The sequence below is a fragment of the Carcharhinus amblyrhynchos genome, chromosome 9 (assembly GCF_965287045.1).
Source record: "Carcharhinus amblyrhynchos chromosome 9, sCarAmb.v2.hapA, whole genome shotgun sequence".
In the NCBI taxonomy this organism is placed as follows: domain Eukaryota; kingdom Metazoa; phylum Chordata; class Chondrichthyes; order Carcharhiniformes; family Carcharhinidae; genus Carcharhinus; species Carcharhinus amblyrhynchos.
The window spans coordinates 44,623,519-44,637,977 of NC_137332.1; the positions used below are offsets into that span (position 1 = coordinate 44,623,519).

The following is a 14,459-nucleotide window of genomic DNA, read 5'->3' on the forward strand; positions in this document are numbered from 1 at the left end:
TCAATGAATTCAGGTCATCATGTCCAACCTTTCCTCGTAAGACAACCCTTTTATCTGAGGAAGCAATTGAGTGAGCTACCTTTGAACGGTTTCTGATGCAATTATATCCTTTGTTAAGTTAGGAGACCAAAACAGTACACAGTACTCAAGATGTGTTCTCACCAACACCCTGTACAACTGTAGCAAAACTTCCTTTTTTGTATTCCATCAGCCTTGCAATAAACAACAGCATTCCATTTGCTTCCCTGATCACCTGCTGTACCAGCATACTAACCTTTTGAGATTTATACGTTAGGGCATCCAGATCCTGTAGATGCATATTCTCAGAAGTGCAAGAAAGAAATGTGCATATGACTTTAGTTAAGTTTTCAAATTGAAGTCTGCACTCAGTAGATGTGGTGAGATAATCATGTTACTTGTGAAACTGCCTCAGGCGTTCATGCCTCATTCCATCGTAACACAACCACCATGTCTTTCTTGATTGTACCAGAAAGCATTTTAATTGTCAGTTTTTGTGCTACCATCTAAAACTTTGAACATAATCTATTACAATTTAATCAATATAATAGGATGAATACAAAATATATTGAATCTCGATGTAGTCAGCATATTTTAGCAATTATTGCTTTGTCAATTTCAGATTAGTTTCATAAATCAACTGGAGATCCAAATCTGTCAGTAACTGTATTACTTTAATAGCAAGTAAGTTTCAATAAAAAGCAAAATGCTGTGATTAAATGTGGTTTTCAAAAATAGATTGCCCTATAGATGTTAATATGTGCTAATCCTACCAGGATTTTATTCAGAATTATATCTCATTTCCAATGCCAATGCTAATCTTAATACGCAATAAATAAATCTAGGAAGATATTTTCCTGAAGGCCCTGCAGGCATATTTTACTAAAGTATTGGCAGAGGGATATACGGCAATCCTCAAATCTAACCCCGAAGTGTAGATTCTGTTATAATGAATAAATATTAGAGCAGTCATTGCTAGATGTAACAGGTTTATTGAGTATGCAAGCCAACAATCTATTTGGTATGTTGTCTAGTTTGACAGTATTTTAAATGTTTTTTTAATGGTATCTGCATGAGAACAAAATAGATGAATCCATTATGTTAATACAATTTACCCATTTTTGAATTAATAACAATGTCAAATTTTTATTTCATTTTTATAACAAACTTGTTAATGTTCAAGGGTTTGGTCACAGTAATGGAAAATGTAAATTTCTCCTGTAAACTTGGTGCCTACATTAAATCTGACCGTTTTTCTTGTATTACTCAGAAAATCAGTAGTTTGTTCCCAAAACAATTTCCAAATCCAGAAAATATCTGAGTTGTGCTTAAATGAGAGTTGAGGTATGTTTCGGTCAAATTGATTTCAGATTTCTTTAATATCAATTTTAAGTGTTTTTATCTGCCAAGTCACATATACTGTGAAAACTACTTCAAGGTACAGGCATCAGGGAAATAAAGTGCTGAGTGCTGTGTTGCTGTCATATCACAGAGTGAATAGCAGGCTGTATCCTTGAACGTCACAATTTCTAACTGTCAAAATCTTTTGGACTGGGCATGGTACAACACAAAAGCATCAGCCAAAGCATACTTCACCTTTATTACAATATAGTTCACCCCATCCTCCGGAGCGTATCATTCTTCTCATGACAGCTATGTTTTGTTTGTGTGTTTTTCTTCCATTTCCCGTATAGCTGTCTTAATGTAAGTTGACATGACTGGCACTAAATTAGGTTGTCAAGTTTGTGCTCATCATATCAAATTATAGGCATCTGTATACTGAGGATCTCTGTTCTGTCTGGTCGGAATAATACCTTTATGGATGACACAGAAAGAACACTTTATTCCATCAGTCCTGCCTGGATATGACATCCAAGAATGAAAGGGCAATATGCTAACCTTTTGTGCCATCCTGTCCTTTCTTATTAAGTCTGATGAAAACTGCAGCTTAAGCTCTGCACCACAATTTTTGTTGGATGGGCTTTCAATGGTGCATTAAGCATGAACTATAAAATCTAATTTGTTTTACTTTCAGGCCCAATTTGGTCGAAGATGGACGAAGATTGCAAAGCTAATTGAATCACGGACTGTGTTACAAGTGAAAAGTTATGCCAGACAATACTTTAAGAGCAAGGTGAACTTGAGCAAAGATAATTCTGCATTTCTTTATTGTTATTTATAGGCCCTCTTCTCATAAAGGTATCAGGTTTGGCTGGGGTATTATCCCATGATTGCAGCAGTGTTTAGATATCACGCATTTGCAAGCATTCTTCATCTATTGTGTATAGACAATGTGTGGGCAGGCACATAAAGCATAGAGACATCAAATTAGTCAGTATTTGTCTTGTCTAATAACAATTGAATGTGGGATTGTCAGAATCAATGTTCTGTTAATCTGCATGATGCATGGCCATGCAATCTGCTATAAGCCTTATTCTTAGATAAATAATAATATGTGGGTATATCCGCACAAAAAAAAAGAAAGGACCTGTACAATGGAAAAATGATTTTAAATGGTCAAAACCTAATTGAATGCTTTCCGATGGATCCACAGCAGCCAACTGTAGCAGTCTCAACTGTTGACATGGCTGAATGTGATTAGCTTGCTACAAATTGATCTGGCACCTGTGATTAGTGTTCTGTATGAATTGTTCCCACAGTAATCAGAACATTTGCCAGTTAAGTTGTTACCGAAGCTCCATTGTGTCATGAAAATCAAGCATGATGGTTTCAATTAATAATTTAGATATCACCCACTTGGAGAACATCACTTATGGCATTAGATTATTTTGTAAATCTTACCTTTGAAGCATGTTTAAAACATGAAGAATCTCATTTCTTAATTCAAAGTGAAGTCATTCAAGTCATCAGGTAATTCACAATTGTTGTACTAAATTCATCCTGTCTTATTTAAGTTAATTCATTTTATTATATAATTCAAATGTTTTTAGTATGAAAATCAACATGAATCATACATTATTTAACCCATGTTTCATAAAAAAATTGAAACTGGATTAAATGCTATTTAAATACCTTATCAGCATGATATTATCCTTATTCAAAACTATTAATCTGATAATTTATAACAGCTGTAGTGTTTTCATTTCTGGCTTACTTAATCACATATTATTTATGAAATTAATATTTCACAGATATACCATTAAAAACATTAGAACTGTCGAACAAATGTATTGGGAAATGTTAACTCCCAGCATGGGTGGATTGGTGTTTTGTCCTCTGCAGTCCTTTGATTTGAGGATAATGTTTACAGAGTGGTGGATTTCTGCCATAGGCCTTCATGTAATGAGATAGTGGAATCTGGAATGTTGGATTTGATTTCTTGCATTCTCTGCTGCCACTATCCCTCATCATTAAGATGTTTGGATTCGAAACAGGGTGCACCTTGATGGACAGTTGAATCAACTGAGGTTAAAGATGGACAGTTGAGTCAGCTGAGGTTAAAGAGTTCTCCATCTAATCAATATTTAATGCTCACACAAGAGGGCAGCTGATCTTTGATAAGGTGAACAGTGAATGTCAGGCAGATTGTATATAGTGTTAGGGCTAACACAGAGCCTTGCTGGAAACTATTTCAGGTCTCCCACTCAAGACAGTTGTAGTCATTCCATCACAAAGGATTGTGATGGCGTTTCTTCAACATCCAAATCTCTGGAGCACAATTGACCGAGCTTCTCAATTTACTGAGTCAATATTTTGATCAGGTCGATGAATGCAATGAAGAGTTCCTGGCCTTATTTTCAGAATTTTATTTGGATTTGCCTGGCAACAAAAACAATGTCAGTTTCACCTGGAAGGTCCAAAACCACACTGTATCTGGGAGGATTTCCTCAGCCACAGGAAGTAAGCAATTCAGGAGAATGTGTATCAGGACTTTCCCTAGTATGCATTTGAGGGAAGTACCTTGATAGTTCCCACAGCATGATTTATCTCTCTTGAAGATAGTTACAATTGTCATATTTCTGAAGTTGAGGAAAAGTTTATCATCCTCAAAATTCCGTAAGACAGATATGATAGTGACTTTTAAGGGGCATCTGGACAAATACATAAATAGGATGGGAATAGAGGGATACAGCCCCCAGAAGAATCGGGGATTTTAGTTCAGGTGGGCAGCGTGGACGGTGCAAGCTTGGAGGGCCAAAGAGCCTGTTCCTTTGCTGTAATTTTTTTTGTTCTTTGGGTGCATTGATGTGAGCAAAAGCCCAACAATTTTGAAGACCTCAGCTGGAATAACAAGGGGGCCTCAGGCTTTGTTATTTTTCTTTCATTTATATTGCTTGCTGTAGTTCTCCCATCAATAGTGGTTTTCCCATGGTTACTAACAGAAGGTACTGGGGGATGGCTCAGATAGGGTCAGGTACCATTGTAGAGTCATGGTTGGGGTGGGTTGTTGAAAATGTTCTTTCCAGCAGTGATGGATGGCATTGTCATCATTAATCAGAGAGATACCATCCTGTGACTGAAGGTTTTTTATTCATTTGACTTTGATCTATAGATGGCTATGGTTATTTCAAAAACCTTCACATATCATGATGCTCAGTATGGCTGTTGGATCTCTATAGCTTTTCCTTCAAGCTTCCTTTATCTTCCAGATTTGCCTTTGGGCATCAGCCTTGGGCTGTTGGAATGTTGCCTCCTTGACCTGCAACCTTGGTTGTTCTGTCAGACAATGAAGGTGGCTTGTTTATGTTCCTGGATATCACAAATTTCTGCACAGTTTTTGTCAAACTATGACAGATGACAATGATGTTCGAACTCAGTGGCCTGGAGGATTGGGGTAGGGTGAGATGTAAAAGTTGTATACTACCTACCCCAATCCACTTCTCCATCTCTGGATTAAATGCAGGTAGTATAGTGAGGACAGGTAGTCAACTAGCTTCCAGGAGACGTGTTTGGCCATTTAAGAATAATGATGCTGTAAACCTATATTTAATCTGTTGTGCAGGTTCAAGCCTGGACATCTGGATTTCCTGGGTCTCGGGAAATAAGGGCAGTTTCAGTTAAATATCTTTAAAGCACCATTTATGGAGAAGATTCGAGAGAGTGCTTCCCTTTGAAACTATAAAATTGTCTGCATCCTTGTCATTTGTCGCTAACAACCTCACCCTTGCTATCCCCAGTCCCTGCTTACCCCACCCTTGGTATTGGATCCCCTCCCACATCCCATCTAAAGACTCTCCTGAATTGGGGATATAACCTTATAACTTCATTGCTGGGAATGGGGGATTGATACCCACTACCACTGCCATTTCCAGATCCCCTCTCACAATCCAAACCCCTTCCTCCCTCATGCTCCCATGAAAGAAGCACCAGGTTTCATTACTCCTGTTAAGGCATGTAGTCTCCTCGAGAGCGCTGTCTGCTGAACAGGAAAAGGGAAAACAACCTTTTCCGTCAGACTGATTCTCAGGTGAGGAACCTATTGGGGGCCCAAAGATCTAAGAGAAACTGAGTCAGCTAAGTTAAGGAATGTCAGTGATGGTCTTCAGAATCATTACTGATACCTCTGTTTTTACTGTTAAATCCAAAATAAAGTTCAAACTGAAAAAAGTCATCATGCTATAATTGAAGATCTCAATCACATTGTAAACTAAACATTATGGAGTACTGTGGTGCCGAGACTTGCATTTTAGTTTCCGAGCCCAAGCCTGCCAAGTTGATGGCTTAGACTGAAATTGCCTCAACTGTAGTACTTCTAGGGCAAATCACATACATAATTTCCAGAAAAAGCAAGAGGCTTCCATTTGCACAAGACAAAAAGTTGGAGGTTGAAGAAGCAAAAAAAAAGATGATTGTTGCAGTCTATTAGTTACCATGACTTTGAGAAAATAAGAGTTTATGTGGATTGTAGTTGCAAGTGATTATAGTGCAGGCTGTTGGGAAACAGGGGGTATCTGTGTAAAAGATCTCTCTATCGTTGGTGTGAAGTATATATATTTGTTTTGATCCCATAGGCAAAAATTGAAAAATCTGTGGAAGAGACAAATATCTGGACTGCTGAAACAACACTTGTGTCTGGAAATGGAGCTAACCTTTTGAAGATAGGATCAGGGCATTACAGCTCTATATCATCACAAGGTCAGGCTTACTCTACCGTCAATGCTGTTAAGATTGAGCATATGTCTGATGATGAAGATGTGGATGTCATGGATGAAACCGATAGTGACAGCGATGGCCGTCAGGGGCAGAAAAGAACAGAAACTCAATCTGATTTAAAGATAGATGAATCTGAGGTGACTACTTATGGTAACAACGTTTCAGAAGTAGATCAGTCGTTGGTTATTTCTCCCACTTCTGCTGTGGCCTTGCAAAAGTGTTTACAGATGTCAGACATGAAGGAAGTGTCCAAGCATGATGAGACGACTAATAGTAACATCGATAATTTGAAGTCCATGATGGATGACCACCAAGGCAATGAAACATCGGTCAAAGCCAGTGTAGACTTTGTAGGCTATGGTAAATGTGGACGTCCTTTGGAGACAACTAATAAAGGATTAATAGTGCAAGTACCAGATTTTCTGCAGTTCAGTCAAATGGAAGAAAAAGAGAAAATCCCTAATGATATCTGTGCATATGGTTTACCAATTTGTGAAATGGAAGTGGATGAAGAAAACTGTGATAGCGAAGAAGGGGAAATTCTGAAACCACCTGCACAAGAAGTAATTTTGGACAAGAACATGATCACAGAAGATGAAAAACAAGCTATCCCTGAGTTCTTTGAAGGGCGATCATCAAAAACACCAGAACGCTTTCTGAAAATTCGCAACTACATTTTGGATCAGTGGTAAGAAAAGGCAGTGTTCTAAGCCTGTTTACAAAATGGTTGACAACATATCTGATAAAGTATTCACATTTTAAGATAATTAATTATTTTGCTGTCTCTTTGACAGTTCTGCACCAAATCAAAAGGAATTTGGTTTTTAATTATTCCAGAGTGAGCTGAGATTCTAGAGGGATAAAATTGGAGAGGCCCTTAAATCAGGTGTGAGGATTTGCAGTGTACAATATTCTTGTGTGCATTCAGAGTGAAACAGGAAGCACACAAAGTAGATGTTGTCTGCTGATTATAATGGTTGCAGCAAGCAGTCAACATTAAACATGGTGTGTGGTGTACCTATCAGGAATATTCAAGCACACATGTGATGCCCACCCTAACATCCTGAACAATGAGCTGTTTGCCATGGGCTGTGCAGATGTGGGTGGAAACATTTTCTCCTTAATCAGCACCTGAGGTGCTGAAAGTACCAGGCTGTAGAGCCAAATTTTGTGACCAATAAATGTATTTAAATAATGTTGTTTCTTGAATAGAAATGCTTTCCAGATTTTTCTGAAAAATTGTGCATGTTATGAAATAATTTTTAAAATGTAACATTGTAATTGGGTTTGCCTTAGATGAGTAATCATACTCTTCACATCAATTTGATAAAAAGAATTGGGAGAGGGGACTCTTTCATGTAGTTTCCAACTTAGCTAATATCTCTGAACAACCAAAGTACTGTCAGCTGGTGAAATACACTCTGCAGAACTGTATTCCCAATGGAGATTTTATTTTTTGAGCGTCTCTTATTTGGATTTGCCTGGATTATGGATCTACCTGCAAACATTGTGGGGACAAAGGGATTGGTGGGGAGGGGTGGAGAGAGAGCACACATGTGCCTGTCATAGAATCACTGCAGTGTAGAAGAAGGCCATTTGGTTCATCAAGACCATACCGACTCTCCTAGAGTCTCCATCTATTCCAGACCCTTACCCCTCATATTCCTAACCTACTCATCTTGGGACACTAAGAGAGTGTTCAGCATTGCCAATCCACCTAACCTGTACACATTTGGACTATCGGACAAAACCAGAGCACCAGAAGAAATCCATGCAGACAGCAGAGGACATACAAACTCCAAACAGATGGTCACCCACGGTTGGAATTGAACCCGTGTCCCTGGCACTGAGGCAGCAGTGCTAACCACTGCGCCACTGTACCGCCACCTCCTACTGTATGATATTCAGCACTGTGCCACTGTTGCGACATGCTTTGCTCATTTTCCATTCAGTTAGTCTTGGCACATGCCACTTACTTTTACTGGTGATATTTACCTTCTCCTTAGAAAGGTAATTTGATGCACAAAGTGTTCAAATAGTAACTGTTCTATCCACTTCAAATAGATCTTTGCCCAGATGCTATGTATCCACAGTGCAGATAGGTTTATTTTTAGTTTTCCATCTTCAAATAAGTGGTTCCTTGTGCTTCCCAGACAGGCTGGCCCAAGAATGGGTCTACATAGTAGGTGGGGAAACCCTTGCTATGCTATTATGTGGGTATGTTTTGACTTGGGGTATGTTTTGACCTGGGCCATGCTCATTCCCCTGCACCCCAATTAGTTTGCTACCAGATTTGTACTTGCAGACCTATTTTCTGGAGTAGTATATATACCTATTTTCTGGAGTAATATAAAATGGAACGTGCCCTTTCTTGTTCATTTGTTTCCATATGAAAGAGAAGGTTGCAATACTCAAATGTGCAACATGCAGCAGCTAATAATTTATCATATTTGACACATCTGACTTTTATTTTTGAAAAAAACTCTGTCTCTAGTGTCTCAGTAACAAAAATGCCTGACAGTCATAAATTGCAGTGTGATGGCTTATGCTTTGTTCCTGCAGGGAGAAGTCTAAACCCAAATACCTGAATAAAACATCAGTGCGCCCAGGACTGAAAAATTGTGGAGATGTGAATTGCATTGGACGGATACACACATACCTAGAACTAATTGGAGCTATAAATTTTGGCTGTGGTGAGCTTATCATCAGTTTTACTTGGAAGATAAAGCTTTTTTTCAAATTCTAAATTTCAGTGTATTCATAGTCCAGTTTTATTACAGTAATGGGCTGTGGATTCCATGGAGAAAATCCCATATGTAAAATGAACATTGAGAGCTGGTCTTGGTTTCCTTTATAATAACCATATGGCATCATTTTGATAGTTAAAATAATTTCAAATTGTCAGACTGAGTGTTCCTGGCAGTCTGAATGACTGATTTGGTCCTCTTATCCTCTTCTTAATTTTGTTTTTTTTTCCCACCATTAATTCCATTTCTTGTTTAAACCTTTTTCTATTAGTCTCTGATGCAGAAAATCCTTCTGCCTGAGTGTTGTTGCTATTGCATTTTATACTTCCTTTGGGTGGTGCTGTAACTCCTTTTTAGACATGTTCCAGTAACTGGGTCAATCTGTGTGGCAATGATGAAGTGCAGTTCTGCACTGCGCACCAAGTGTCAGGAACTGGTATCTGCTTTAGTGCTTACAAAAAGGAGTAAAGAAGATTAAAAACAACAAATACAGAAATGAAAAGTAGAAATGCTGAAGTGTATAACTGAGCTATGACAAGTAATCATTCTAAGAATATTATCATTAATTCTATCTTTAATGTCAGAAAATAAGGATTCTTCTCCTGTTCTAGCCCTCAATGTAGAGATGGTCCCTAAAACACATAACTTGTTTTTTACAGCCACAAAAAAATACAACCATGTCAAATTAGCTATATCTTTAAGGCTTCAGACTGCCTGGTGAGTTGACAAATGTAAAACCATAACTGCCAGCAATGGAGCTGTTAGTTAATTGAATTCCAAAGCCTTGCTTTATCACATTAATTCAATATTCACAGAGTTTTCTCTGCACTTAAATGTTCGTCAAGCAAAAATCGAAAATCAAAAGAGAAAATGCTGGAAAATTTCAGCAGGCCTGGTGGCATCTGTAAGTGGAGAAAAAAGCTGAAGTTTCAAGTCCAAATGACCCTTTGTCAAAGCTTGGATAGTCAGAAACTCATTTCCTCCTGAATAGAAGCCTTTCCCTGTCCTTCACTGTTTTGTAAAAAAATCTGCTTTTCTGTTTTTCCTGCCAAAGTCAGTATATTTACATTTTTTCATATTACATCTGCATGTTCTGCCCTCATTTAACCTGTATAAATCAGCTTGAAGCATCTGTATCGTCTTCACATCTTACTATCCTATCTAACTTTGCGTTGTCAATAAATTTGGATACATTACATCTGCCCTCTCATCTAAATCATTGATACTGATTGTAACCAGCTAGATTTATCCACTAGTTTCAGCAAGACAACCCAAAAATTGCCATTCTATTCCTAGTCTACTTTTTGCCTATTGACCAAACCTCAATCTATGCCAACATATTACCTCACAATCCAGTGAGTCCTTACTTTATGCAGTAATCATTTGTGCACATTATTGATTGCTTTTTGAAAGTCCAAACTAACTAGATTCATTAGCTCCACTCCACCCAGTTATAGCCTCAAAGACTATTTCCTTTCCAGAAATCCACATTACCTCTGCTCATTCAGGTTGTGATTTTTCAGTACCCTGTTGTCATGACTCAATTTGATATGTTATTGTCACATGTATTTGGACAGTGTTAAGTATTGTTTCTTGTGCGCTATACAGACAAAACATATCATTCATAGAGTAGGAAAAGAGAGAGTGCAGAATGTAGTGTCACAGTCATAGCTAGGGTGTAGAGAAAAATCAACTTAATGCGAGATAGGTCCATTCAAAAGTGTGAAGCAGGGAAGAAGCTGTTTGCTACATGTCCTCAAACTTTCGTATCTTTTTCCCGACAGAAAAAACTGGGGTGTGTGGAGTCCTTAATTACATTGGCAGCGAGAAGTGTAGAATCAATGAATGGGAAGCTGGTTTGAGTGGTGGACAGGGCTTTGTTCGTGACTCTTTGTAGCTTCTTGCGGCCTTGGACAGAGCAGGAGCCGGAACCAAGCCGTGATACAATCAGAAAGAATGCTTTCTATGGTGCACCTGTAAAAGTTAATGAGAGTAATAGCAGACATGCCAAATTCCCTTAGTCTTCTGAGAAAGTAGAGGCATTGGTGAGTTTTCTTTAACTATAGCATCGGCATGGAGGAACCGGGACAGGTGGTTGGTGATCCGGATACCTTAAAAACTTGAAACTCTCGACCATTTCTATTTCGTCTCCATTGATGTAAACAGGGGCATGTTCTCCATTATGCTTTCTGAAGTTGATGACTATGTCCTTCGTTTTGTTGACTTTGAGGGAGAAATTATTGTCGTCACCTCTGTGTGGGAGTGGCACGTTGGCACAGTGGTTAGCACTGCTGTCTCATAGCACTAGAGACCCAGGTTCGATTCCCGGCTTGGGTCACTGTCTGTGTGGAGTTTGCACATTCTCCCCGTGCGTGCATGTGTTTCCTCTGGGTGCTCTGATTTCTTCCCAAGTTGAAAGATGTGCAGGTTAGGTGGATTAGCCATGCTAAATTGCGCCTGAGTGTCAGGGGGACTAGCTAGTTGGGTTGAGTTTGTGTCTATGTGCCCTGTTTCAAAAAACAGAACTTCCACTTACCAGACAAAAGAGCAGCACTCCGAAAGCTACTGGATTTTGCTACCAAATTAACCTGTTAGACTTTAACCTGCTGTTGCGAGACTTCCTACTCCTCTTGATTAATGGTCATCCTTTGCCTAGTTTTGAATTCCTCCCAGTCCCCAGACTTACTGCTCTTTGTGGTAACATTTAATTTTCTGCTTGCTTTACTTTCTGCTGTTGGCACAGTCGGACCACTTTTCCAATGGTCTTTTACTTTTCCAATGGTCTTTTACTTTTCCAATGGTCTTTTACTTTTCCAATGGTCTTTTACTTTTCCAATGGTCTTTTACTTTTCCAATGGTCTTTTACTTTTCCAATGGTCTTTTACTTTTCCAATGGTCTTTTACTTTTCCAATGGTCTTTTACTTTTCCAATGGTCTTCTACTTTTCAGGGAATGTATACTTTGAGTTAATGTTTGCTGTTACATATGTGCCCTCGTACCTTTTATTCTAGTTTTTCAAATAATTTAAACACATTTAACCAACCCTTATCTCTCACCTACATGATTTAAGACTGTAATTTTGCATTGAACTAAATCACCCTCAAACTCCAAATAAAATTCTACCATATTTTGATCAGTCATCCCTAGAGGCTCCTTTACTGTAATTTTATTAATTAACCCTGCCTCATTTGCACAATACATATCAAAAATAACCGTTTCCGTAGTTGGTTGCATGGCATAGTGATCTTGAAATCTATTTTGAATGCGTTCCATGAACTCATCCTCCACCCTGTTATTGCAAATTTTATTTGAAGAGTCTGAATAAAGGTTGAATTTCCCCTGTCTACCATATTCTTATTGTGTGGATTGGAGGAGTAATGTTTAAACTGGTGATTTGATAATTTTGTACTGTTGTCCCATAATTGTTCAAGTTAAATCTATTTGTTCTTAATATCTATCCCTCTCACCACCCCAAGATATCAGCAGTTTGAGACTTGCTTCTGATGGCAGTGAACCTCAGCTGGTACAGAATATTGTGATGAGTTATATTGATGAAATACTGTACTTTTTTAATGGTTAATAAATCAGAATGTTGTACCGTACGGTCAGTAAAACTCAAGTCATCAAAGTGCCATCAGAAATACAGTCTTCATAGCTGACTGGAATCCAGCTAGTTGCTCAGTGATTACTTCCATAAATATTAGCTTTTTTTTTCAACAATTTTATTTACCACCTGTTCTCCCCATCCTTCTCACCTGAAAGCATTGTATCCTTGCTGGGGTAAGTTTCAGTAGTAGATTAATGCTATGCCTATTTAACTATTATTCCTACGTGGTACTTGACATTGACCATATGCTGTTTCACCTCCGGCAAGCATCATTGCTGACATTTTCACTTAATAACCATTAGATAAGAATCAGGAATTGAAATCCTGGCAGGCGTAAATCCCTGACTTCATTCATTGCTACTGAGCCTAATTTGGTGTGGTCAGGGGGTGAGGGGAGAAAACACTTGAAAAATTATGCAGCATTGTAAGCTGACCAGATCGCCTTCTCCACTGAATCCATAAACTGGACCGTAGATCTGAAGTGGTAAACTTAAATATTAATTTTTGGTTGAAGTTTTCAGACAGATCAAAATTGGAAAAGAGAATTATAGCATTTTAGTATATGGTTAATGGATTTTTTTGATAAAGTTTACTCTTTTGCTTCCACAGAACAGGCAGTATATCATCGGCCACGACCTGTGGACCGAACACGTAATAAAGAGGAAGGAAAGGATAGCGTACAGACATATTTGCTCGCTCAAAGGTTACAGTCCATGGTAAGTAGAATATATATAATATCTGCACAACAGCAGCCTTTTCCACTGCAGTTGTTAAAATGTTATAAAGTTCTGAAATATTCTTTCATGAAGCCATTGAATTTTACCACATGGAAGTCATTTAATTTATTGCGCCCATCCTGCCTCCCTCATTGTCCACTTAGTGCTTGATAATTCCACAGTAAGTTGGATGTATTAACCCAGAAAAAGTAAAGTGCAGAAATGTAATTCTTGACTAGTTAAGTATGGCCAGCAAGTGTTATGAGTTTCCACTTCTGTTGTGTTTTTAACATATTTGTCATTATTTAGGCCTTTTCTGACCTGACCTTTCCTGTGAAAACTAGAGTTGTAGAAAATCACAGATGTGGCCCATTGCGTCTTGACAATCTCATCAATTGAAGCGACTTACATTAATTCCACTCCCATGGCATTTCCCTCATGTCATTTACGTTCTTCCTTTTTGAATAGTTATTCAATTAATATTTGCCTCAATATTCAAATGTCGTCAAATATTCCATATTCTCAAAACATTCTCCATGAAAGTTAATTATTCTAACATACCCCATAACCAACATGCATTTTCTAAAATAACAGCCAATTTAAGTCTGTACCGATTAGATTCACAAGAGAATTTCTCTATTCTTTCAAAGGATGTAAGCATTATTCGTAAGACCAGTATTTGTTGTCCATTTATTTATATTAATACCTGCATCCAGTATCTAGACTATTTCAAAATCTGGAAATCATGGCAACCTCTATACTTTGTGCCTCCATGGAATGTTCCATTTATTCCATGAGGGTTGAAGGAAATGACTGTTTTCCGCATTTTGTCAAGGCAGAAGACATCTGATCCAGCAGGGTCTCTCTCTCTCTCAGAGAATGGAACAACAATTAGAACCAGTAGCCAGTTCACATGAAACACAGTTCAGAAATCTAAGTGCTAGTATTGATCCAAGGTTCCCAAATTGAATTTTGTCAATCTTGTACGTAATCAAGTAAAGCCCATGATATATTCCTCCGTAGAATTACCACATATTTTCCAAGATTTGTCAGAATTTGACTGTGCCAGAGGGTTATCATATCTTCGCAATTTACTTTTGCTGTCTGATATTTTCCACATTGGTCAGTAGGGTTGGAGCTTTTTTTTTGGCTAATTTTTTTCCTTTGTTTTCAACCTTTAATTCACCATCCTTTGCTAATTCCAGCAAACCAGTTGGTGAAAGATAAAACTAGAGCCAATCTTTACACATTTTTACA

The 14,459-nt window shown here is 38.1% G+C and overlaps 1 protein-coding gene across 2 annotated transcripts in view; it reads left to right on the forward strand.

Moving 5' to 3' along the window:
• Window positions 1-14,459, forward strand: part of mysm1 (Myb-like, SWIRM and MPN domains 1) — a 73,797-nt gene that overhangs the window by 23,814 nt on the left and 35,524 nt on the right. For both annotated transcript variants that reach the window (XR_013887855.1, XM_080195542.1), the window contains exons 7-10: window positions 2,054-2,152; window positions 5,991-6,820; window positions 8,695-8,825; window positions 13,096-13,202. Coding sequence is in view for 1 of the 2 variants with exons in the window: in XM_080195542.1 (XP_080051668.1) it covers window positions 2,054-2,152; window positions 5,991-6,820; window positions 8,695-8,825; window positions 13,096-13,202 (1,167 nt within the window). In the remaining variant the exon portion in view is untranslated. The remainder of the gene's footprint in view (window positions 1-2,053; window positions 2,153-5,990; window positions 6,821-8,694; window positions 8,826-13,095; window positions 13,203-14,459) is intronic.